This window comes from Hyla sarda, chromosome 4 (genome assembly GCF_029499605.1).
Source record: "Hyla sarda isolate aHylSar1 chromosome 4, aHylSar1.hap1, whole genome shotgun sequence".
Classification (NCBI taxonomy): domain Eukaryota; kingdom Metazoa; phylum Chordata; class Amphibia; order Anura; family Hylidae; genus Hyla; species Hyla sarda.
Window position 1 is genome coordinate 240,559,664 of NC_079192.1, and position 27,483 is coordinate 240,587,146.

Here is a 27,483-nt window from a genome sequence, read left to right on the forward strand (position 1 = left end):
TATTTTAAGCATTATGAACGGGTAGAGAAGAAAGATATCGCACTCACCGGTCCAGGAAACCAAAAAGCAGCAAGGCAGCAAGCATCATGCAGGGATGTGGGTGAGTGAAACACAGGTGTGGGGCATGTGCAGTAGGGCAACAAATCATTTCACGTCATAGGTGACGCTTCACCTATGACATGAAACAATTCGTTGCCCTACTGCACATGCCCCACACCTGTGTTTCTCTCGCCCTCTTCCCTGACTCTCTGAAGCTGCTTTTTGGTTTCCTGGACCGGCGAGTGCCATATCTTTCTTCTCTTCGTGTTCATTTCTCATTGGGACTTTATTCCGTATCCCACATCGGGAACTGGGTCAGTAGCAGTGTGTCTTCAGTTTCATCCGCATGGTGCCACCGCTCCTGTTTTCTTTTGTTCGCTGACGTCTTTTTAGCACTATGAATACCCTTTTGGTAGCATTCAGGTTTGGCACCTTTTGCACTTTAATAATGAAACATATGCACTCATGTAGCACTTTATCACACATATACACTTGTTTACATTGTAATTCTCAGTGTTAATGCACTCATTCAGCACTTTATTTAATATTATATATGAGTACTGTACTCACTTTAATGATTATATATGATATATAATTGTCTACACACTAGCATAATACATTATTGCCCAACACTTAGAGTATGTTTCTTATATTGATTTATTCTGTCAGTGTGTATATGCTTCTGGCACTTATATGTAGCATGGCAGTTTTATACGCTGACACTCTGTCATGCTTTCACATTAATCTCCATGTCTTGTCATGTCTTGTCATGTCTACCCATGTTGTACATGACAACCATTCATTCCCTCTATTTATGCAGGTACATTTCTTTCACACACACGCATTTCATATCATCTTATTTATTTATAATAATTTTTCCATTTTGACCATGTATATTTACTCTTCATTTTTCACAGGGTTCTGGTTTTCTTTGCTGATATCGGTGGGTGAATGTTCTATATTTTCTTTTCTTACACAATCACTTTTTCTATCATCTCTTCATTCACTTTGGTGCCCCTTGATATTATTATATACTTACCACTATTGTGCATCTGGTTGCTGGGCAATGCCTGTTGTGATGCACAGCATCGACGCACCACGTGACTTCCGTCACATGATGCGCTGACGTCACGTGGGTCCCGCGATGCTACGCACATCTACAACGCAGTGCTAATATTTATCGTTGCTGTTGACGGTAGTCTCGCTCATCGCGAGAATTGTCTTGATAACGTGCGTGTCATGTGATTACGTGCACGTCATCAGGAACGCCGGAAATCCTCTCCGGACCGCGGTCACAGGTACAAGTATGGATACACGTGGATTCATTATGTTATGCTGCACAGCGTTAAGATTTCAGTGGTGGGACTCACATGGTACAAAACAGTGTCTCCTATTGGTTGTTTATGCATATTTATGGTTGCCCTTTTCCATCTGAGACACACCCCTTGACAAAGCTATCTGTGAAAACGCGTTCGGGGTGAGGTATCATGAGTGAGGGTGCATGGCTTGGCATTTATGTTGCTGTATAATCCCTTTTTTTCCTTTAGCCAGCATTCCACCTGGGGAGCATTCATTGGTACTCAATATCCCTGTTTGGCAACATTAGTTTTGTGTAGTGTTCCTCACTTACAAGGGATTTCACGTATATACTTACCTGTTCATTTATCATTATATATGCTACTCTTGTATTTTTTCTTAGTTTTTCCAACGCACTTAGTCCAATTATTTAAAGCGATATACTCACCTCTTTTTATTCGGTATGTGTACCCTGTCTAACCAATACCTTTTCAGTTTCTTGATGTATGTTTTTTAACATGTGTTTAATAAAGATTATTATTATTATTACCATATATGGCCTCATTGTTTGGTGAGAGTATTGTTGTTGACACATACCAAAACTTGTCTAATGAAGGACAATCATGAACCAGTTAAAAGGGGAACTCCAACAACACTATTAGAATACAACAATAAATGTATAATAGTTCATTCAGGAAAACACCACTCTTCCCAAGACAAAGCAAGGCTGCAGCCGTCACCTCTGTCCATTTTAAGAACTGTCCAGAATAGGAGAAAACCTATCCTGCTCTTGACAGTTCCTAAAAGGGACAGAGGTGTCAGCAGAGAGCACTGTGGTCAGGCAGAAAGGAAATTCAAAAAGTAAAGAACTTCCTGTGGATCATAACAGCAGCTGATAAGTACTGGAAGGAATAAGATTTTTTAATAGTAGTAATTTACGAGTCTGTTTAACTTTCTGGCACCAGTTCATAAAAAAATATATATATATATATATGTGTTTCAGTGGAGTACCCCTTTAAGAGGCAGATTCTAGTATGCCAGTTTCTTGGTATATTATGCCATATGTTGTACCAGCAGAGCATGTTCTGTCATGTTGTGCTATGACCATATAAATGAATTACATCAGCTGACATTGCATCTGATAAGACGATCTGTGACAAAAACCGGAACCAATCCAGGAGACTGTGCACTGCATGGGAATTGGGAACAGGCATGAAACATACTCCTTTTACCTCCAGATGTGCAGAGTTCTTTCCATTGTCGGATTAGTCTGTAAACATGTCACTGTGGAATTATTCTTTTGCAGCTATTTTATTTTGAGTACTATGTTGGGGCTTTCAATAGATTTTAGGAGCTTACCTTGGATATCTGCTTTCATTATTACTGCTATAAAATCTTTATTCTCTTTTTTATGAACCCACATCTTGTATTCATACCAGACAGACATCTCCATTATTAATCCATATAGGCTCTCTTCCTATGGATGTGGATCAAATCTACTTGCACTGCTTGAAAAAAATATAGGGAACAAACATCCTAGATCTGAATGAATGAACTAATCGTATGAAATACTTTGGTTTTTACATAGTTGAATGTGCTGACAACAAAATCACACACAAATTATCAATGGAAATCAAATTTATCAACCCATGGAGGTCTGGATACAGGCTGATCCAACTTTGATGTAATGTCCTTAAAACAAGTCAAAATGAGGCTCAGTAGTGTGTGTGTGTGGCCTCCATGTGCCCATATAACCTCCCTACAATGCCTGGGCATACTCCTGATGAGGTTGCAGATGGTCTCCTGAGGGATGTCCTCCCAGACCTGGACTAAAGCATCCGCCAACTCCTGGACAGTCTGTGGTGCAACGTGGCGTTGGTGGATGGAGTGAGACATGATGTCCCAGATGTGCTCAATCCGATTCAGGTCTGGGGAAGGGGCGGGCCAGTCCATAGCATCAATGCCTTCCTCTTGCAGGAACTGCTGACATACTCCAGCCACATGAGGTCTAGAATTGTCTTGCATTAGGAGGAACCCAGGGCCAACTGCACCAGCATATGGTCTCACAAGGGGTCTGAGGATCTCATCTCGGTACCTAATGGCAGTCAGGCTACCTCTGGCAAGCACATGGAGGGCTGTGCGGCCCCCCCAAAGAAATGCCACCCCACACCATTACTGATCCACTGCCAAACTGGTCATGCTGGAGGACGTTGCAGGCAGCATGAATGTTCTCCACAGCGTCTCCAGACTCTGTCAAGTTGTCCCATGTGCTCAATGTGAACCTGCTTTCATCCGTGAAGAGCACAGGGCGTCAGTGGCAAATTTGCCAATCTTGGTGTTCTCTGGCAAATGCCAAATGTCCTGCACGGTATTGGGCTGTAAGCACAACCCCCAACTGTGGACGTCAGGCACTCATTCCACCCTCATGGAGTCTGTTTTTCACCGTTTGAGTGGACACATGCACATTTGTGGCCTGCTGGAGGTAATTTTTCAGGGCTCTGGCAGTGCTCCTCCTGCTCCTCCTTGCACAAAATCAGAGGTACCGGTCCTGCTGCTGCGTTGTTGCCCTCCTATGCCCTCCTACACGTCTCCTGATATACTGGCCTGTCTCCTGGTACCGCCTCCATGCTCTGGACACTACCCTGACAGACACAGCAAACCTTCTTGCCACAGCTCGCATTGATGTGCCATCCTGGATGAACTGCACTACCTGAGCCACTTGTGTGGATTGTAGACTCTGTCTCATGCTACCACTAGAGTGAAAGCACCACCAGCATTCAAAAGTGTCCAAAACATCAGCCAGGAAGCATAGGAACTGAGTAGTGGTCTGGGGTCACCACCTGCAGAACCACTCCTTTATTGGGGGTGTCTTGCTAATTGCCTATAATTTCCACCTGTTGTCTGTTCCATTTGCACAACAGCATGTGAAATTGATTGTCCATCAGTGTTACTTCCTGAGTGGACAGTGTGATTCACAGAAGTGTGATTGACTTGGAGTTACATTGTGTTGTTTAAGTGTTCCCTCTATTTTTTTAAGCAGTGTACTTCATTTTGGATATAGAAGCAACTTCTACAATGTTTGCTTTTCTTTTTGCAATGCTTACTTTTCAATTGGTGGCCTTTGTAGCGGCTATCCCTATGAAATATAACTTTTCTTAAATTATTTAAAACATCTGTGGTGTCCCACGGGTGTATGGCGGGACCACGGGTGTAGCGGTGTGAGTGGTGGGATCAGATGGTATTAACCCCAGGGGCTGGATGGTATTAATCCCTAGTGTTCGTGATGCCAGTGTGGTTTTGGGGTCCGGAACACCACACGCCCGGATTCTCCGCTATGCCAGGTGCTAGTAGTGAAATGAGAGTCCACAACCAGTTATGGTCAAATGGAGGCTTTACTGAGTAGAAGACAGGTGGAATTATCTTCACAGCTAAGGCCAGAATTCCCAGAGAGGTGGCCAGGACCCAGAGGGCCTCGAAGCTTGCTGGATTAATATACTTGTAGTTCCGGCCAGGGGAAGTGCGCCAAGTCGCATGAAACAACTTGTCCCGGTGTCCCCCGCTCCCCATCCTGCTCCCCCGCCTGTAGCCACCATTATGCCTGCTGGAATGAAATAAAGACCTGACTGGTGAGTGCGGCCTCTGTCTATTCTTCTTCTATGCATTCTTGTAGTTAACTTGACTTGAAATTAGACTTGACTTGACTATATGCAGGACTTGACTACTTGTAGTGACAGCAGACATAGACCTGAGACTTACTGGAATGACTGTAGCTTTTGGGGTCTTCCAGATGCTGATCACTTGCATGAGATCTCTGGTGGTTGCTGTGCTCAGCAACGACTTGATGCCTGCAGCAACAGAGCTGGTAGCAAAGAGCTAAGCGCGTGAATTATAATGGCCGCCCCTTTATATAGTGGGGGGCTGGACTAAAGCCCATTGGTCAAGCTGTGGGTCATAGGTTCAGCTGGTGCTCTCTGGAAGAACATGTGACAACAACTCATGTGACTGCATAACATAACATGTGACAGACTAACACAGGTCCTTGGGACCTCCCACAGGTCCTTTGTACTACCTATACATAAAGACACTGTCTAGGCATTAAAGTGATTCACACAACAATATGGAACAACAGGGGGAGACCTTGCTGGGGAGCCCCCAGGTCACTGAGGGTCTCAACCTGACAGCGCCTAATGGTAGTACAGGACCATGTCCTGTACTGGGACATCACACTTCAATGGACCAAGATAGCCACCTTTGAGGAGTGCTACAATGCTAAGACAAAATGCCAAAAAAGACAGGTATCAGAGTGACAAACTATCATGAATATCGAGTATAATACAGGCAGTACAATACTCAGGGAGATTGGTTGCTATAGGCAACTCAGCAACTTTTTCTCTGGACAGGTTTTGATAAATCTCCCCCTATGAGCCTAGGGACATGGAGAATAAGGTGCGCACAGCCAAACAACCAATAATCTATTAAGATTAATGATACCTTCTATAATCATGTGCCATTAAATAAAGCATAACTCTTACTAAAATCAATTAAAGAAGGTGAGTATAATGTACATGTGAATAAAACAGTCCTATCTGTCTCATATAGTATGCTTCAAAAATAATGAATTATAAATGAATTCCCTTGTATATTATATGCACCTTCTTATGTTGATTTCAATAAAAGTTACAGTTTATATAGTGGCACATAGTTTACATAAGTTACAGTTCATATAGTGGTTGTTTGTACTGTAGCACCTTGTCATGTGTCAGTGGGCAACAATATTCTGTTGTACAGTCTAAACAATGGTTAACTCAGAAATAGTCTGCACAATAGTAGGCTACAGTTGCTATCTAGGTCTTTTGATGTTTGAAATTTTAAGTTATATTTTAGGTTTCAATTTTAGTGATAGTGTTTTAATACAAACCTATTTTTATTTATCTGTTCTGTGATTTTGCAGCTGCCTTTGTATGTCACACATTCGATGATAATTCTTTTTTAATCCTGAAGTTTTTGCTTTTATATCATTTGGTGATCTCTACAGCAGAGGTTAGCAGGGGAGACTGCGATCCCCCAGTGCACAGCACAACCCAGGAGACATTGATAAGGGGTTCCGGGCAACTTGAGACCGCCACCATAGCGCTGGCCCCACTCCAGCAGCGGCACATAAGCAGAGCTTCAGGGGCTAGCTTCTCTCCTCTCAGCTGCACCAGGAGGGACATTTATTTCTATAACGCTCCAGGCACAGCATTAGGGTACCAGCCAGCCTTTCTTCCTCACTCCCCTATCTGCAATCCCTCTGGGGGAATACCAGCAAGCCTACTGACCCACACTCTGGAGTGCACTGCCTGGCTGCAGTCTGCCTGCCCACAAAGTCAAGGTGTTGTACTACTGTTGCTGATACCTCTGACCAGCTGCCAAACAAATTATTGTCTGCACTTCTATGGACCGCTTTGTGAATAAGGGAACGCAGCAGCATTTCACTCCGGGCCCCTTGTTGCCGGCTGCCTTGGCCCCAGCGGCTCCTACAACCCTAACCACAGCTCCAGCACCTCACACAGATACAGAATGACCTGAAGGCTCAGGATGGCCGCTTGGGAGAGACGGAGCAACGTATTATTGCATTGAAAGATTAACACAGCGGTCTGTCTACTAGATTGTGGCAAACCGAAACAGATCTCTGCTATGTTAGCGAGAAACTCGAGGACAGAGAACCGATCCAGACGCAATAACTTCCGTCTGGTTGGGGTCAGTGAATCCCTCCCTCAGTCTGACCTTCAAATGTCGTGTAGAAAGCGCACACCGCCTAGGACAATTAGCTTCCTCTCGCTCACAGCCTCAAACTGAAGCTACTACTCGCCCCCGTCAGGTGACCTTGAAATTGCTGGACTATAACGAGAAAAGTTGAAATCCTCAAAGCCTTTCACAGGTGAACCTCCCCCCTGACCTTCCGCTATAGGAAGCTTCTGATCTTTGAGGACTTTTCTACTGAGGTGGCTAAGAGGCGCAGAGCATTCAGCAAAATTTGCACAGCGCTGTAGAAGGCGAAGAAATGCTTCCAGCTGCAATACCTGACCACCCTAAATCTTCTTTCCTGATGGGACTTTTAAGGCTTATCAGACTCCGGCGGAGGCAGTTCTCCAGGATTTGTTGGTGGATACATCTCTTCCTTCTTGCTCTCCTCCTCCTCGTCACTCTCCATCACCGAAGGGGCGGGGTGAGCCGGCATCCAGGTCCTTCCAACGGAGAGAGAAACGCACTCACTCACCGGGCTACACCAGGAAACGGAGGAAATCAGCGGGAAGACATAGAAGAAGCCGCAGCAGTTGATCCTCTTCCCGGACTGAGTATTTATATTTTGTTCTTCTCATGCTTTCTATTTACTGATAGGGGTCAGTGACTTGTAGAGATAATACTATTGATTATACTGTGATGTTATTCCTGTTTTAATGAGGGCTGTATGTAACTTGCCTGTTGCTTTTAAGGCTTAGCAGTCCTTCCTCCTCCCTATTTCCCGCAGTATTTAGTTTTCTCTCTGACATGCCCTCTGTTAAGGCTAATTCTCCATATGTCATATCTCTGATCTTTCCAGAGTTTCCAGAGTTTCTGCTCAGGGGTGTGTGGGGCGAGGGCCCTTGTCTCCTCATGTGCTTGAAAAAGTGAAGTCACCCACCCACATGATGGTAGCCTATTATTCCTGGGTTTTCAATGTTTATGTTGTTTCTGTTCTCTTTATGTTTTTCTTTTCTCAATTCTTTCCTTTCTTTGTGGTTCTTTGTCCTGGCATTGCTGTCCGTGTAGACTGCACTTGTGATGGCGCAACTTCTGTGTTGTAGGTGGCCTGGCCGTGTTCTTCTGTTGCTTTCTCCTGTCCCGCCTGCCTTCCTTTCCCGTGACTCACTCTCCTTTTTCCTTCTCTCACCAGTAATGTCCTTTCTTGACTTTGCAGCTGCTCCACTCTAAGATCATGGCGTTTAGTTCCTCCCTCAAAAGTAAGATACAGGAGGGCCATGCCGCTGCTAGTGCTACTCTGTCAGCTGCTTACTGATGTTTTGCTGACTCCCCCACTCCACCCAATAAACTCAAATGGTAGGAAGCTCGTTCATCTTATGAACTTTGGCTAAACAGGCGAGAACGCATTTATAGGTCTCCCGTTGAGGTGGAATTGTTTAAGCATGGCAATAAAGCAGGGCATCTTATGGCGAGACTGGCGAAGGCAGCTCATGCATCAGCACATGTTTTGGCTTTAAGAGATCTCCTACTATACTACGCTTTATTCAACGCCTCCTACCTCTGGTGGGGAGGGTGAGCGTATTTTAGATGGCCTTACCCTACCGTCTTTGTCGGAGGAGCAACGTCAGGAACTGAACACAGTAGTGACGGAGGAAAAGGTGCACTCAGTGATTAGATCATTAGCTAATGGCAAGGCCCCAGGACCAGATGGCTATACAGGGGAATTCTATAAGGCCCTGGTGGATAAAATTACCCCCTCTGTAACTGATTTTTTAATTGATATCTTACAGATGGGTCACTTGTCCTCTGCAGCTAAGATGGCTTATATTAAAGTTCTCCCCAAACTGGGTATGGACCCTTTAGAACCAGACTCCTATAGGCCCATCTCTTTAATTAACCAGGATGTCAAGTTGCTCTCGAAAATAATGGCAGATCGGTTAGCGCGCTTCTTGTCAGCCCTGGTAGGGGATCATCAGGTAGGATTTGTAAAGGTCGAGGTCGCCAGTTACCAATATCCATAAGGTACTGGCGGTAATGGATAGCGTCCGATGCTGGCCCCAATCAGTCTCCCATTCTGCATTGCTCACTCTTGACACAGAAAAAGTGTTTGACAATGTTCGATGGCAATGGTTGAGACTTGTACTGGACAGATGTGGGATCATGGATCATTTCAGCTCCTTCATATCGGGCCTTTATGATGGTCTCACGGCCAAGGTTTACACCCCGGGCTTCCTTTCCATGTCTTTTCCGTTATTGAGGGGCACGAGGCAGGGATGCCCCCTGTCCCCTTTACTAATTGATTTGGCAATAGAGCCTTTGGCGCATGCCCTGGTTTCCACAGATGTATACAGTGGCATCAGGATGGGCTCCCATGACGTCCTTCTCTATCTTAGCGAACCGGAGAGGGACATCCCTAAAATTCTGGAGTTCCTGCCTAAGGCTGGGTGCTTCATGGGTTATAAGGTGAATGCCTCCAAGAGCATGCTCCTGCCATTGGAAGGCTGACATCGGCGGGGGATTTGGGAGTGGTGGTGAGCACCTCTCATATAACATACCTGGGTATACGCATTGGGCGCACACCTGACACATTATACTCTCTTAACTATACTCCCCTTTTCAAAAAAATCTTTGCGGAGCTGAGACGTTGGGAGAACCTACCGCTTTCTTTCCTGGGACGATGTCATCTAGTTAAAATGATTAGCTTCACTTGCTTACTCTACCCGCTTCAAACCCTTCCGTTCCCTCTGAAACATGGTCGGAGGGGGGGGGGGTCAACTTTCCGAATATTTGGGGCTATAATTTGGCGTGTCTATTTCGACATGTCATAGATTGGCTACCGGGCTTAACTTTCTTTTCCAACTTGTCGGTAGAAAAGGTATTGGCAGCGCCATGGTCACTCCCAGCACTGCTACACACATCTTTTGCCAGGTTACCGGTGGTAGTTAAGAGCTCGATATTACTTGAGAAATCATTGTATCTTGGAGGGAGGTTCGCAAGGCTTATGACCTTCTTTTTCTTCTTTCCAAGAGGATGCCCTTTCGTGGTCACCCTGACTTACCACAATGTGACTCCTCTCCGTGGTTGCGCCTCTGGGAAACTAGGGGTATGTTGATGGCGGGGACTCTTATTTGGACTCCCCCAGTCTCACATTTTTTATGCCAATCAGTTTATTCTTTTTGTTTGTCTAGATTGAGAGACCTCTCACGGGAAGCCATTACTCATCCATAGCATCATTGGCCAGGAACCAAGGAGAGCGTCTATTTCGTCGCTCTACTTGGCTTTCCATGATCGTCTCCTCAAACTGGTCTCAAAGAAGGTTTTTCACGTTTGGGAACGATGGACGGGTGACCCTGACAAACATGACTTTATTTTATCAGGTTGGGGTGCAGTATGTAAACATGTCATCAACGAATGTTGGCGGGAGACTTGTCGCATGCTGCTTTGTATGGCTTCAATATTCTCCCTTCATCCTCTTTCCCTGACAGGATCACTAGTTGCCCTAAATGTTGCTCTCCACTCACTAATTTATACCATGGATTATGGGAATGTTCTCACTTGGCTGACTACTGGCGGTTGGTATGCACTTATATACATGATCATTGGCATATTTCTCTTCCCTTTACGCCTTAATCCATTCTATTCCATCAATTTCACCCACCGGAGGGGGAGCGGAGGTTTCCCAGTATCATTCACGTAGTTCTTCTGGTAGCTCTCAGGTGTCTATTTCTTAAATGGTTGGAGGCACAGACTCCAGATTTACGGTTACTGGTGGCCCAATTAAAGGTTTTCCTTGGTGTGGACAGATTGGATGCTGAATGCCACTGCAATACGGGTACTAAAAAGTTCTTCACAAAATTGAAATATTTCATTGTCATCCACCTCGACTCTTCGGGTATTGCCGACATTGTACAGCCTTTTAGACACACAGTATGGTACAATATTGAATCCCTGAAGGTTACTCTGGGAGCCCTGCGATTACCAGATAACTGACAGCCTCCACTACTGGCTTCCCTGGTCAAGTCTGGGCTCCCCCAAGAGTCGAGGTGGCGATTAGGGTTTGTCCTATTGTTGTGCCTTATCTTTGTTCCACGGAATATTGGGTAAATTGATGGGAGGGGACGGGAAGGGTTATTGCAGGACATTGGCCCCGATCGGTGATGTCCGGCATTAACTGTAGTTCCTGGCTGCTGATAGCAACAGGGACCCAACGTGTATGAAGTGTACTCAGCTCGTGATTACAATAATACTTATCTGATCCCACTCCATGCTCCCATTCTCCCACCATCTTCCTCTGTATCTTCCGGAATATTTTGTATCTTTCTTTCCGGGGCCAACATGTAGCATGGGCTTCCTGACATCACCGCTGCTGTTTGCTAGCAGCAGGACCCAGCAGAGAAGCAGGAAAAGTGATGTCACGAAGCTTCCACCCATGCTCCAAGTCGACCCAGAACAGAAGATACAGAAGAAGATAGCAGGAGAACAAAAGCATGGAATGAGATCAGGAAAGTCTCATTGTCATCAGTGTCACCAGACAGGTAATGCAGTTAAAACTTATGACAGATTTCCTTTAATGAAGGAATGTAGATTGCACAATAAAAGTTAGTATAACATTGATATATTGCTATTTTGCAACTCAAACCATCACCATCAGTCTCTGATTTAGTTACATGTAAATAAATTCTTGCTTTGAATACCTGTAGCTTTGTCAGAGTGTGGTTATTATAAGTTATGTTTTTACACAAAAAATTTTTGAACATAAACCAAAACAGGAAAAAAAAATGTATTTCTATTTTCTACTTACAGGTGACAGTGAACGGATACCATGTACTGGAAGATGAAATCCCATCCCTATGGACTTTATAATTACCAGTATATTCATCAGGTTTTCCCTAGAAAAACAAAATACAAAATTCAACATAAAAGAAAAGATTAAAACACATGTGCGTGGTAGAGCTGTGTGCAGGAGGCTATATGAAGGCACATTGACTCCTTGTAGCTTCATTCTACAGAGATGTAGTCAATGCTTCTAGTGAGGAATAGCACTGAAATAGAATCCAGTGGAATATTCTAAATTATTATGGCAGAAAAAAACCTCTCTACAATCCCATATGAAATCAGAAGGCATATGGAGGTGTCAGTGCATACAGTGCCTTGCAAAAGTATTCACCACTGTTACGCCGAGCGCTCCGGGTCCCCGTTCCTCCCCGGAGCGCTCGCCTCATCTTCGTTGTTGCAGCGCCCCGGTCAGATCCACTGACCGGGTGCGCTGCGGTCCCGTTCCCCCGTACCTGACTCGCTCTCCCTCGGTCCTGTCCCGGCGCGCGCGGCCCCGCTCCCTAGGGCGCGCGCGCGCCGGGTCTCTGCGATTTAAAGGGCCAGTGCACCAATGATGGTGCCTGGCCCAATCTTCCCAATTAGCTTAATTGGCTCCCACCTGTGCACTTCCCTATATCACCTCACTTCCCCTGCACTCCCTTGCCGGATCTTGTTGCACTTGTGCCTTGTGAAAGCGTTCCCTTGTCTGTTCCTAGTCCGTGTTCCTGACCTCCTGCCGTTGCCCCTGACTACGATCCTTGCCGCCTGCCCCCGACCTTCTGCTACGTCCGACCTTGCTTCTGCCTACTCCCTTGTACCGCGCCTGTCATCAGCAGTCAGAGAGGTGAGCCGTTGCTAGTGGATACGACCTGGTCACTACCGCCGCAGCAAGACCATCCCGCTTTGCGGCGGGCTCTGGTGAAAACCAGTAGTGACTTAGAACCGGTCCACTAGCGCGGTCCTCGCCAATCCCTCTCTGACACAGAGGATCCACTACCTGCCAGCCGGCATCGTGACAACCACCTTGACTTTTTTCGTATTTTGGTACATTACAGCCTTAAGTTCAATGTTTTGTTAATCTGAATTTTATGTGATGGATCAGAACAAAATAGTTAAGTTCGTGAAGTGAAATGAGAAAAATATATAAATAAAATGTCAACTTCTTCAATGTAAAGGGTCACATGGTTAGCACTGTTACCTTGCAGCACAGGGGTCCTGTGTTTAAAGGGGTACTCTCGTGGAAAACTTTTTTTTTTTTTTTTTTTTAAATCAACTGGTGCCAGAAAGTTAAACAGATTTGTAAATTACTTCTATTAAAAAATCTTAATCTTTCCAGTACTTTTTAGGGGCTGTATACTACAGAGGAAAAGGTTTTCTTTTTCGAACACAGAGCTCTCTGCTGACATCATGACCACAGTGCAAATTGGTACATTTCTGTGCCAAAAGCTGTCAATCCACAAGTTAAACTACAATGCATAATATGCACCAAACAATTATGGTTAACATTTTAAAAAAAATGTCTGAGTAGTACTTTTTGTTGTGCATTTAGCTGAAAATAAAAGGTTGAGTAAAAAGTGGCACAAATTTTGGCGCATTGTGAACAGAATAGCCAGCATGCCAAAATTTTGGTGCAAAACAAACCGAAAAGTCAGACATAGTTTAATTTAATTTAGTCCCCCTGTTCTAATTCAAATTTCATTTAGATTGTGAGGTCCACTGGGCATGGGGCCCCATGGGATACTTTCTGTATTATGCTATAAAATATGTCAGTTCTTTATAAATAAATCATATAGGAATAAAGATGCATAACCAAATGTGCATGTTACACATGCACATTCACCTTAGGTTTGCAGTGAAATCCACCAGGCCATTTGGAATGGAATAGTTTCTACACATGCACCTACTCCTTTGCATAATTCCAGGAAAGAATGAGGGGCACATATAATTTGCTGAATTTTGGCACCACATATAAATAAAGCTTAGCCCAGAAGCGCACATTGGCTGTCATTCTGTCATTACGCCTAGCACACAAATGTACACTACCTACTAAGCACCCGTTTGTTCATCCACCTCATTCAAATACTCGGTGCAGGACCTTCTGGCTTAGCCAATCACTGACCACAGTGGTGTGCTGTCTCAGGACAGTAATTGGCTGAGGCAGCAGGTCCTGCTCCAAGAGCTCATCCTGGAAACAGGAAAAAGACATATAGGGGAACTAGATGGAGCAAAACAGAAGCTGCGGGGTTGCTGCAGGGGACCTTTGCTAGGTAAGTATGGCATTTTTTTTAACCAGTACCAACAGCATAATATGGTTTATGTAAGGGTGGAATAACCCTTTCTGCAAGATAAATCTGTCAGTATACATAACATTGACATTTCTCGAAACCAGTGTATAATAATAGGACAACTATTAAAGAGTACCTGTCACCAAACTAAACTTTTAATATATTGTTCCTTCTGTAATTATAAGACACCTTGCTCTTTACTTGCTGTTATAATTCTCAACCTTTATATGATTTTAATGTGATTAAAAAAACAGCCACTAGGTGGCTCTGTTCTGTTCCCTGCCGCAAGTCAAACAGTTTGGTCTCCTCCCAGCCTGGCAGGAGACCAAACTCAGAAAGTGCGTGCAGGGCATGGCAAGGCACAGCTCTCGCAGGCTTCAGTGATGTTGCACCTGCTGGGGAACGCCAACTTTATCTTGCAGGGAGCTCACACAATGTGAGCAAGGAGAGAGGTAAGATGCACAGCTTTTGAAAGCTTGGAAAAAATGTTTTAAGGGCAGGAGGAGTGTTAGGAGTAGTTAGGGATTATAATCTGAGTTAGTTTAGAAAATATGGTTTGATGAAAGTTAATGTTTAAACTTATACCCGCTTGGGACTCAGCAGTTCTTGCTTGATCTCTACTGATTAAAGGTTTTTCATCCAGTCCATCTACTCTAGTGCTTTACTTTGTGAAACCATTCCAGCCTCAGCAGTTCCACTGGCATTTCCTTAGATTGCTTATTAGCACTGCCACTTTGTCATTACATTGTTTCTGGTCCTATATGTTGGGAGATTTTCCTGTATTCCACAGCCTTTATTGTACTGGAAAGCCTAGTTGACTGTGCTTTTAATACCGTATAGAAAAAAAATTTGTTTTTAATTTATTTATCCTTTCATGCTGCAGGGACTTTTTTTTCACTCCTGTTTTTTTTCCTCTTTGCATTCAAAGATCTATAACATTTCATTTTCGTATTGACAGAGACATATGAGGGCTTTTTGTTGGACAAGGTATAATTTTTAATAGTACTCTTCATTTTACCATATGAATTTTTAGTGTGTTTTATACTTAGACTATAGACATTCAGCTAACATTTTTACATAGTATTTGGCTATGTTCACACACCACTTTGTGGGCCTAATTTGGAGCTGTAAATGGCTAAAATAATGGACCTGTATATGGCCGAAAAAACTTTGTGTGGCCACAAAAACAACAGAAAATAAATCTCATTATATTGTGTATGCACATAGCCTTTTTGCACAGAAACAAAACGTGAACATAGAAAAACCTACTACAAAAAAAACTGAATTTTACCAAAAAAAGATGTGTGAGAAACTAGCCTTACAGCAATGTAATTATTCTTACCTCTTCAACACTCTCTGAATAATCTGCAGATGATCTGAACTGAGCCATTGTACTCCACCTACAACAAGTATGGTCTGCTTTGTGTTCTTGAGAGGACGTGTTCTATAGATAAGAATGAAATCTGTTATTATTTAGCACAGTATATAGGCCGTACTATTTTACAATTGGTGTATGCTATGCTAGTGGAAACATTGTTATATTGTTCTCTCTCCCTCTGTTCCAGTCTGTTATTTATTTAGCTCATGTGCAATGACCTTGCTTGTTCCTACGTTATATATTTCAACACCTTTTTTATGTATACAACACCCTAAAAATAATTACTTATCTTATACCTTTTGTTTCAGTTTGCCACCAATTCACATTTTGACATTGTAATAGTACTTGAACACATATTTCACTTTAAGACATCATAAGCTGGAGTTTTTGCAGTATACCTGGTGGATTAGTAGTTAGCATTGTTGTAGTGAAGTTTGTATGTTCTCCCCATGTTTTCTCTTGGTAGCCCTGCTTCTTATACTTCTAGGTTAATTGACTTTCTATAAGATTGGAAATTGTGTGTGTATCTAAAATATGCTGTATGTGGCTATAAAATATGTTGGTACCATGTAAGCAACATGAATAAATAGCACATAATATAACATGAGGTCTATAAAATATTTACCTTACAATGAGCTTTACCAGGGCTTCTTCAAAAGTAGGCCGTTTTCTGGTGTCCATCCAAAACTGTGGATAATAAGAGTAACTAATTCTTGTCCTTCCGCTATTTATGTTATTATAGAGTTTCATGTCATGAGACTTCTGCCATTCTTGTAGGCTTCCATTTGCTCTCTCCATCAGATAATACATCATTCCTCTATTTGTGGAATCTCCAATGAAAATTATCTGGTAATAAGAAGACACCATCAACATGCATGCTTGCCCAAATGTGGCCAATGCTTGGAATTGTACTAAAGTATTTGTGCTTGAAAAAATAAAAAAATACTCATTGGTTTAATCCACTGCTGCCACTCTCCCAAACCAGGTTTTGTTTATATTACTGCTTCAATGGCATGCTCATATACCTATGTCACCACTGAAGCCAATAACTGATCCCAGTTGTTTTCTACCATATACCATTAAGGCAAGCCAAGTAAGCAAAGGAAGGTGGGGATTGGAGCAGCAGGGCTGGAAGTGGCAAGGGATTAAACTGGTAAGTATAACAATTTTTTTCTAACTCAATTCCAATGGCCACATTTTTAAATACCTTAAAAAAACATTTTATTAAGATTTCCCATATTCCTTTTTTAAAATGTACAAACAGATGTAATACATATGCAATATAGATGTATAAGGAGACAATTACAAGGGACATTTCTGTGAGTCTTCCATTATGGTATTATATTCAACCATTAAGAGGTGATACAATATTTGATGGAACCAAACACATTTTTTGGGGGAATTCTTACAGAACCTAAAAGTACATCTATGGCACTCCAAGCTGTGCCTTAGTGCTTCCTGTTTCCACTGATCTTCCTGATGGTTGGGCCCACATGTTGTAACCAGGGGAAAGAAGTTTGCATAGAACACCATGGCAAGGCTGTATGCAGTTGACCACAAATTGCTGAGGTTTCAGTAGGTCACAGGTAGAGCACATGCTTATGGCAAGTCACTGTTTTGCCATGAAGTTCTTGGTTGCACAACACACTTTTGCCCTGAGACTATAAAGCATGTTAACCTATCCTTAAGTTTTTTGCAGGCCATCTGTGATGCAGTCAAATAATTGGAAATAATTTAAAAAGCTAAACCAATTAGGTTCCTTAGGTGACAGTGTATTCTACAATAAAAACAAATCCATACAACCAGCAGGACTCTCCCTAGCCTGACCAGTATGAGCAATTAATTAGAAGAGACCATGAAGACAAAGTTCATAATAACAGTGCTGCGCAGTTCATCTACCATCAGCCTTTAAGGGTTAAGTGCCCATGCCAAAGCTTCCCCTCAGTATAAGGCAGAACAGCCCACTTACACTTTACCAAAGGCTACTTCTAAAGAGTCCCAAACTATCTCAACCAAGAAACAACATTTTTGTGCTTAGGTAGCTGGGCCACTTGTCAGGATTGAGGGAAAGATGAATAGAGCAAAGCACAGAGGTCATCCTAATGTAAACCTACTGCAGAATGATCAGGAAATCAAACTGGGGAAAAGATTTTCCTTCCAATAGGACAACGACCCTAAGCACAGTATGCAAGACTGGCTTTGAGACAAGTACTTGAGAAATTAAGAAATTGAATCTGGACTCAATCGAACAGTTCTAAGAGTCTGAATACTTATATAAATGTGTTTTTTAATATATATGAACACATTTCTGCAAGCCTGATTTAAAATTTTTATTGCACATTGTGTGTAGATTGATGAAAAATATGATCAATTTTATAAAGAACTGTCACGAAAGAGTAGAATTGACATAAATCAATTGTTTGAGATGATGAACTAATGTGTACTTGCAGAGCTCATGTTTTCCTAGGGTCATGATGTCCAAATCAAAGGAATACATAATGGGCTTGAATGGAAGTGCAACTAATGAAGCGGACAGTTCCTATGTTATTTACTAATAAATGTTATCTGATCTGCCCCGTGCTCTGTCTGGATGAATGCACATTCAGTTTTAGGTTTCATTCATTTTGCCATCTTGATTTTGAGTTTCTTTGATAAACATAAGCATATGTGGTTCATTAACTAGCGTCTACAAAGCTGAATCTATTTGCATAATAAACTATGCACATAAGCTAAGCTGCCTCTGTGCAACACGAAAAAGTTTAATCAGATAACTAAATGCAAACAAAGTTTATTTAACCCTATCTTTTCCAAATTATATCAAACTAAAATCAAAATTAGAAACTGTTCAGGGTGACTATGGATTTCACCTATCATGGATTGTATTAAATAATTGCAACTCAATATGAACATAAATAAGCTCTGTTAAACCAATTTTGAGGCCTCATTCATGTATTGTTAGCTGGGATCTTTGATAGTCCATAGACTGTTTTCACAGGTTGATCTTTACATGACAAACACAATAAGTGACTGAAGCAGCAGTATACATTTATAGGAAAAATGAACTTAGACACAAATGTAACTGTTTTACTGGAATTTACACTTAAAAATATATTGCTGCAACAATTTAGTGGCTTTTAACAGATAAATGCAACTGATGTCACAATTTCCAAAAAAAGCTTTTTACGACTGTTCTGCTACAGTTCCCAAGACAGAGATGCATTTCTGCTGTAACCATTAAATTACCTTTGTTTCGACTCTCCGGTAACCCTTTGTAATCTGGTACAGCATTGATGTCTCATTGCATTGGTGATATTTTTGTGATGGACATTAGGAATGCTCCCCACTTGTTCTTTGAAGTTTGTGCTTTTTTTTTTTTTTTTTTTAAAGGTGGGCAATTTTTTATGTGGGTAGGCCTCTCTGTATTCTCATAGTTTATTGTCTTTTGGATTAATAAAGTAATGTCATTTTGGTATTTTTAATATCAGTCTTTTTATGTTACAGTCATGGCCATAAATGTTGGCACCCCTGAAATGTTTCAAGAAAATGAAGTATTTCTCACAGAAAAGGATTGCAGTAACACATGTTTTGCTGTACACATGTTTATTCCCTTTGTGTGTATTGGACCTAAACCAAAAAAGGGAGGAAAAAATTTATTGGACATAATGTCACACTAAACTCCAAAAATGGGCTGGACAAAATTATTGGCACCCTTAAATTAAAATTTGGTTGCACAATATTTTGGAAAAAATAACTGAAATCAGTCGCTTCCTATAACCATCAATAAGCTTCTTACACCTCTCAGGCAGAATGTTGGACCACTCTTTCTTTGAAAACTGCTCCAGATCTCTCTTATTGGAAGGGCGCCTGTTTCCAACAGCAATTTTAAGATCTCTCCACAGGTGTTCAATGGGATTTATATCTGGACTCATTGCTGGCCACTTCAGAACTCTCCAGCGCTTTGCTGCCATCCATTTCTGGGTGATTTTTGACGTATGTTTGGGGTTACTGTCCTGCTGGAAGACCCAAGATCTCGTACGCAAACCCAGCTTTCTGACACTGGGCTGTACAGTGCGACCCAAAATCCATTGGTAATCCTCAGATTTCATGATGCCTTGCACACATCCAAGGCACCCAGTGCCAGAGGCAGCAAAACAACCCCAAAACATCATTGAACCTCCACCATATTTCACTGTAGGTACTGTGTTCTTTTCTTTGTAGGCATCATTCCGTTTTCGGTAAACAGTAGAATGATGTTCTTTACCAAAAAGCTCTATCTTGGTCTTATCTGTCCACAAGACATTTTCCCAGAAGGATTTTGGCTTACTCAAATACAATTTTGGCAAAATGTAGTCTTGCTTTTTTATGTCCCTGTGTCAGCAGTGGGGTCCTCCTGGGTCTCCTGCCATAGCGCTTCATTTCATTTAAATGTCGACGGATAGTTCGTGCTGGCACTGATGCTCCCTGAGCCTGCAGGACAGCTCGAATATCTTTGGAACTTGTATGGGGCTGCTTATCTACCTTCCATCAATTTTTCTCTTCCGTCCACGTCTAGGAAGATTAGCTATAGTGCCATGGGTTGCAAACTTCTTGATAATGTTGTGCACTGTAGACAAAGGCAAATCTAGACTTGTAACCTTGAGATTGTTGATATTTTTCACAATTTTGGTTCTTAAGTCCTCAGACAGTTCTTTTCTCCTCTTTCCGTTGTCCATGCTTAGTGTGGCACACGCAGACACACAATGCAAAGACTAAGTGAACTTATCTCCTTTTTATCTGCTTTCAGGTGTTTTTATATTGCCCACACCTGTTACTTGCCCCAGGTGAGTTTAAAGGAGCATCACATGCTTGAAACAATCTTATTTTTCCACAATTTTGAAAGGGTGCCAATAATTTTGTCCAGCCCATTTTTGGAGTTGTCCCCCCTTTTTTTTTGTTTAATTACAATACACACAAAGGGAATAAACATGTGTATAGCAAAACATGTGTTACTGCAATCCTTTTCTTTGAGAAATACTTCATTTTCTAGAAAAATGTCAGGGGTGCCAACATTTTCGACCATGACTGTATATATTCAACTTATCTATATTGTACCAGCACATTGTTTAACTTTGTATTTTGTGCTCCTTCTCAGCACAGGCTACATTCACTTTTGCCATCTCTTTGTCACACTCAGCATCTGTTGCATCCTTAGCTTAGCTGTCCCTCAGACAGCACATGGTCCTATACTGGATTTAGCATACTCACTTATAGGCTTTTTTTAAGTCCTCTGCTTTCCACAGCTGCCAACTTCTTCCACCTAACTGGCACTTTCAGCAGGTGAGGATGGGCGTGTCAACCACAACAGCACATGCCCAATCTTCTTTTGTGCCAAAACAGGTTGCTTTTATTAGTTAAAGGGGTACTCCGGTGGAAAACAAATTTTTCAAAATCAATTGGTGCCAAAAAGTTAAACAGATTTGTAAATTACTTCTATTTAAAAATCTTAATCCTTCCAGTACATATCATCAATTGCTGTATGCATAGTTCTTTTCTGCCTGACCACAGTGCTCTCTGCTGACACCTCTGTCCATGTCAGGAACTGTCCTAGGTTTGCTATGAGGATTTGCTCCTTCTCTGGACAGTTCCTGACACAGACAAATGTGTCAGCTGAGAGCACTGTGGTCAGACAGAAAATAACTATACAACTACCTCTGTATTATACAGCAGCTGATAAGTACTGGAAGAATTAAGATTCTTTTAATAGAAATAATTTACAAATCTGTTTAACTTTCTGGAGCCAGTTGATTTTTGAAAAAAATAATAATAATTCCGCTGGAGTAACCCTTTAACTGTGCAGTATAAATAGGAACATAAGAGACTATTATGTTGTGTTTTTCTTATTTTTTGTTTGTTTGTTTTTTTTTCACCATTCAGTAGAAACATGTGTATTTAGTACTTGTCCTATCACGTGTGTTTAGTACTAAAACGATGGCCTAACATTTTTAAATAGAAGTAATTTACAAACCTGTTAAACTTTTTGGCACCAGTTGATTCTAGTTTTTCCACCGGAGTACCCCTTTAATCACCTACATAGCTCTTGTAATGTGACCACAAGTCCAACACACAAATATTAAGCTAAATATTGTTAGGGGCATGTGTGTCAACTGTGTACATATCCAAGTTCACATGAAGGTGCATATCCAACTGTAGATGACATTTATCAACTAACCTCACAAACACATGAAACAATGTACTATCCCTGTTGATGGCACCTTGCTATAACTGTATTTCTTCCTTCTGTAACCTTACCCTCTGTGTCCTTTTTCTAAATTCATCTCTAACTATTCATTCACACATAACCTGCTGACCCTTCACTTCCTTCTCTCTACCATGGGAAATAGTCTAGGTTATGGTCAGTTCGGTTTTATCATATTACTTATCTAGATACGCACCAATCAGACAGAACATTACAACTTCTGTCAATGAGGAGACATCTCGAGAGATGGGAAACATTAAGAAGCGTGCTGGCTATATCATAAAAAGTTATCTGAATTTTTTCATTGCAGCTTGTTACTAGGCTGTTTAGCCGCAGTGTGCATTCTGACCCCTATTCACAAAAGTGCCTACAATGAATACATGAGCAGGAGAACGGGAGCAGAGAGCAATAGAAGAAAGTAGATTGAAAGGTCTTAGCATAGACCATCCCATCAATGTCTGATCATCAGGGTGCCGATCAGTTGTTGGACAGAGCCAGTCAGAACTATTTTTGGACCCCGAGTGGACATACTCATTCTGAGAAAGTTGGTTTTAATGCAACAGCTGATAAGTATGCATATACATAATGTGAAATAAACTAAATAAAATAATTCATCAGAAGTAGGCAAGATATTTTCATCTTTAAATATGTGGTCCTATCAAAGTTTTGCATACCCTCAAAACCATGTTTAATATTGCAGGTGATCAATGACCATGTTCGATTGACTCCACAAGCCAATACACAGATATAGAAAGCTAGTATCTTTAATATTGCCAGGTGTCATTTCAAATTAGCCAAAAAAATGAATGTTATATATAATACCTTTCTATCTGTCAGACACTGTTGTAGTTGATGATTCTGTAACACTGGATGATGGCATTGAAATGGCTGCCATGATATTGCCCTCCAGTCACATGTCCGGTTGTCCGAGCAGCTTAAACAAGGAACCAACCAATGACCTACACAAAACACAAATGCCATTGATGCAAGTGTTGTTTACTGATCACTATAAATGTATATTTATTAAAATATTACAAATTGTAAAGTCACAGGTTTACAAATTAGTAAATCTTAAGGTCACATTTATATAACGTTTTTGTGATACTGGTAAAAAAAATCATGTATACTGATGTATACTGAATGTATGCAATTAACTTGTGGCAAGCCCATTGACTTTAGTAGACTGAATGTAGCCAACGTGTAACTATGTTTGGTCTATTTCCTGCACTTTTGTTTGTGAGACTGAAAGCGTGGAAAACCCTTTTTTAGTGCACTGTTTCTACCATACAGAGCAGAAGAAAGTGCTTTCCTCAAAGAAGTTTTTCCATCAAACAGACTAATCTCCTATTGACAGGAAAGGGGGTAAGAATCTAATCAGCAACGGCCCAAATTCTGAGACCCCTTCTGATCGAGAGCCTTGATTTCCCTCCTATTTAAATGGAGTGTGTATCCCTTTAAGTGAAATAAAGCCCATATGTCCAATGAGTCTGATTTGTGTGAAACTCTCTTTATCTTATCCACGAACCAAAGGATAGGGTTTAAGATGTCTGATCACGGGGGTCCTGCTGCTGGGGACCCCCGCAATCTCTCCTGCAGCACCCACTTGTCTTCAGCCTCCATGTCCGATGACTCACGTTACAGGGGCCGGAGTATCGTGATGTCACGGCTCCGCCCCATCGTGATGTCACGTCCCGCCCCTCAATGCATGTCTATGGGAGGGGGCATGACAAGTGGGTGCTGCAGGCGAGATCGCGGGGGATCTCAGCGGCGGGACCCCTGCGATCAGACATCTTATCCCCTATCCTTTGTATAGGGGATAAAATGTTTAGGGCCAGAGTACCCCTTTAAGGGTAGGGTGACATGGAATGTGTCCGGGTAGCTTTTTGTGTCCACTCGTAGCGGTTTTCCGCTGTAAACAATTTCCTGCTGTAGACACAGTGTCTACTCATAGCAGATGCGCAGTGGGAAATCCACCACTATGAACAGACACACAGAACTACCCAGCCACAGCAGGGAGCTTGCTCTTGTGACTACATCTGCAGCGTGAAATACAATATAAAGTTATTTACAGCTTTTATATGTAGGGACTTGATAAATCTTTATTAATTATCAATTTATTTTTCTGTTCTGTAATTTTTTTATTTGAAGCTTCAAATACAATTATTTATTTTCCTTAGAGTTATGGTCTCAAGTTGCATTTATTTCAATATATAAAGTTACAATATACATGCATAAATATTGTAGCATAAGGAACCACTGTACTTTACTTAGTTGAGATTTTTACTTTTATTTGATTCTTATTTTGGTTAGTATTTTTACTAAAACCAGGAGTGGAACCCACACAGGGAAAAACTATAAAGGAAATATTTGAACCTTTTTCAGATTTTTGGGACGCGCTCCAAATTTGTGAGCAGTATTTTGGCCCACAGGATAAATTGCTGATCGCCAGGGGATCCAACTGCTAGAACCCCCCGGTGATCTCCGGGACAGGACCCAATGCTCAGTGAGGAGCATGTGCTGCAGACAGAACATATTCCATTAATTTCACCAAAAAGACCCGAGTACAGCACTCGGGCATCATTGGCAGGGCCGGCGTTAGGGAGGGGCAACCCGGGCAGTTGCCCAGGGCCCCCATCCAAAAGAGGGCCCCATGAACAAATTTATGTCCATACTCACAATACTGTATTTTTCCGCAATTTGCACAAAATTGCGGTAAAATCACTGCAATTCCCGTGATTTTGAGGAAATCGCGGCAAAATACAGTAGTGAGAATCAGTGGCGTTGTTAGTGGGGTCCATCCCTGTCACTCACTGTGCCGCTGTAGTCAGGGGCCTGGTGTAGTGAAAAGACTGGAGGCTCGCAGCGTTAGTTACACATACTTCAGCTGTGCACCTTCAGTCTTCTTCTGTCCTGTACGAGCTTCATGTCTGGACAAATCAGCATGGCTGCCTGCAGAGGTCAAAGGCTATCAAAGCCAGGAAGCTGCTTGTGCCGTTCATCTCGTCCTCCTCTTCAACACTTCAGCTGCTCTTCTTCTGGCTTCAGACAACCCACCTTTCACAGCTGTCCCAAGATCAGAGTAAAATATCTTTGAGGAGACTGGCTACATGAAACATTTAGAAGTTAATGTATTACAGTGGTCTCCAAATTAAGTAAATCCAGCTGTTGCAAAACTACAACTTCCAGCATGTCCAGACAGCTATTGGCTCTCAGGGCATTGTGGGAGTTTTGCAACAGCTGGATGTCCTCAGTTTGGAGACCACTGGTGTATTGTATGATGTTATGTAACTGTATAAGTGTGGTGTAATTGTGTATAAATGTGTGCGTAAGTCGTGCATGTGGATGCTAGCGTATGTGTATGCCTCAGTTTTTGTCTATGTACATAAAATGCAAATGAAAATTTGTTAACGTTCTAAAAGGAGTTTTCCAGCTAAAAATTTTTATTCAATGAATGCATCCAGGCTGTGTGCTGCAGACAGTATGTCACATTGTTGCTCGCCAATCACTGGCTGAGGTGGCACAATGCTGTGGCCAGTGATTGGCTGAGCAGCAATGTGTCGTGCCTTCTGCAGCATCGGGAAGCAACGTTCAGTGGAGAACGGACACAGACCGGATGCCATCATAACAGCGTCTGCTGAGGAGTAAGAGAGGTAAGTACAGGCCTTTTTTATGTTATCACACAGCTTGGAAACATTATTGAAATTTTTTTTTTTTTGCTGAACAACCCTTTTAATAACCACCAATACACCTTGTTAAGGAGGTCATAAAGGGTAGAATAGGGCAGCACATTCACCCACTATAACTACCAGAAGCCGAGAAATCAGTCTTCCCTGTCGTCCTAACCAGCAGCACAAGTGGGGTGTTTCTGCCCCTGTGAAGCTGGCAGGACGGTGGAATTTTTAATTCCGCCCGAGAAATTAACATAATTGAACCCCCCATATAAGGCCTCCTCCCCAGGCCACAGTGCTTTTTGTCTGTCCTGTGCTGGACAGCAGGACGGGGCAGGCTCATTAAGCCTGCCTGGATTTATATATTTTTTATACATATGTTCTGCAGCGTGGCTGCTTATGTTTGGGCTTTTAGCTCTTTCCTTTACAGGTCTGACCTGTGCTTATCTCCTCGCAGCGTTCGCTGCGCTTCTCCGGTGCGATGCTCTGTGTCAGTGCATTCCCCGTGCGGATATGCGCTGTTTGGGAGCTCCGTACCTGGTCAGTATTCAGGTCGGAGCTCCGCTCTGAGATCGCTGTACCAGCTCCCCCCTTTTGGCGCTAGCGGTGTCGCGTGCGCGGCCGGACGCCGGGACCGGAAGTGCATCACTTTCCACTTCCGGCCCGGCGTATTCTCTGGTAGTCTCTGATATTCGGAGTTTTCACTCCGAATGTCTACAGGACCCTTTTCTTTATTATATCTAAGCCTGTGGTAGGCTTATATTGGCTGTTATTATTAAAATTTTGTGTAAGAGTGCTTGTGACCTGGGAATTAGTTTCCCTTCCTGTATCTCATTTCTGGGGGTGGAGCCTATTCAAAGTTGGCGCCATCCCCTTCCCTATATAAGGCAGCTCTTGCCTGGTTAGGGTCTCTGCTGTGCTCAGCTAGACCTGTGACTGCAAGACTGGTGTATTTTATTCAGCTTGTTTTTTCTCAACTAGGCTTCCTTGCATAGGTGCCGCCTATTTTTTCCTATCTTAGGGTGGGATTTGAAAAAAAAAAAAAAAAGAAAAAAAAAAAAAAATTTTTTTCCTTAACGGTTTTTTCTCTCTCTATCTTTATAGAGGATGTCTACTCCACCCTCCGGGGACCAATACTCCGGACATAAGGCGTCCTCTAAAAAATATCACCTTACGTGTGCCGACTGCGGCACTCCTCTTCCGGACACCTATGAATATAATAAGTGTCCTGGATGTCGTCCTCCGGCAGATTCTGCGGAACCTACCATCCAGGACATGTTTATATGGATGAAAGAGTTCATGGGGAACTCAATAAATGAGATTAAAAGCTCCTTCTCTGCCAAGAGACCTAGGACATCTCCTAGTCCCTCCTCCATAGTAGAGTATACAGCTATGTCCGTGGGAGACCATTCGGAACAAACTGTGGAAGAAGTCATCTCTCCCTCCATCTTTCCCGTTGAGAAAACTTAGCGTTTACTAAGATCCATCCGGTCAAGGGACCAGGATGCGGATCAAGGGGAAGCCTCAACATCCACCCCTAAAGAACCGCTGGTTTTTAAAGTGGATGACTCTTTAAAAAAGTTAATGACCACTGAGTGGAAACATCCGGACAAACCCCCTGTCCTTACTAGGAGGTTTAAGCTCATGTACCCCCTGGACGAGGCAGAGTCAGAAGCCTGGGTCCCACCCCCCAAGGTGGATATGGCTGTTACCAGGATAAACAAGCGCGTCCTTGTTCCCGCGGACGACGGTAGCAACCTCCAAGACCCCCTCGACAGGAAAGTGGACTCCCTGCTCAGGAGGAATTACTCTGCTGCCTCAGCCTCTGCTACGGTGGCCATTGCCTCTAATGAGGTGGCCAATTTCATCAAGGATCGTATCCTAAGGATCCAGTCCGACATCGATGGTAATGTTCCCAGAGAAGACATTCTGGACTTGTTCAGCACCTTGCTACTGGGTGCTGACTTTCTTTGAGAGGCCACTCAGCAGCATCTAAAATTGGCCGCAAAGTCTATGGGACTATCCTCTGCAAGCAGACGCCCC

General features: G+C 42.6%; 1 protein-coding gene across 3 annotated transcripts in view; it reads right to left on the minus strand.

The window, feature by feature from the left end:
• The window catches only part of CPED1 (cadherin like and PC-esterase domain containing 1), a 299,737-nt gene that overhangs the window by 18,412 nt on the left and 253,842 nt on the right, over nt 1-27,483 (minus strand). For all 3 annotated transcript variants that reach the window (XM_056573818.1, XM_056573820.1, XM_056573819.1), the window contains 4 exons: nt 22,595-22,731; nt 16,163-16,383; nt 15,502-15,603; nt 11,861-11,948 (listed from right to left, as the gene is read on the minus strand). In XM_056573818.1, the coding sequence (XP_056429793.1) occupies nt 11,861-11,948; nt 15,502-15,603; nt 16,163-16,383; nt 22,595-22,731 (548 nt within the window). The remainder of the gene's footprint in view (nt 1-11,860; nt 11,949-15,501; nt 15,604-16,162; nt 16,384-22,594; nt 22,732-27,483) is intronic.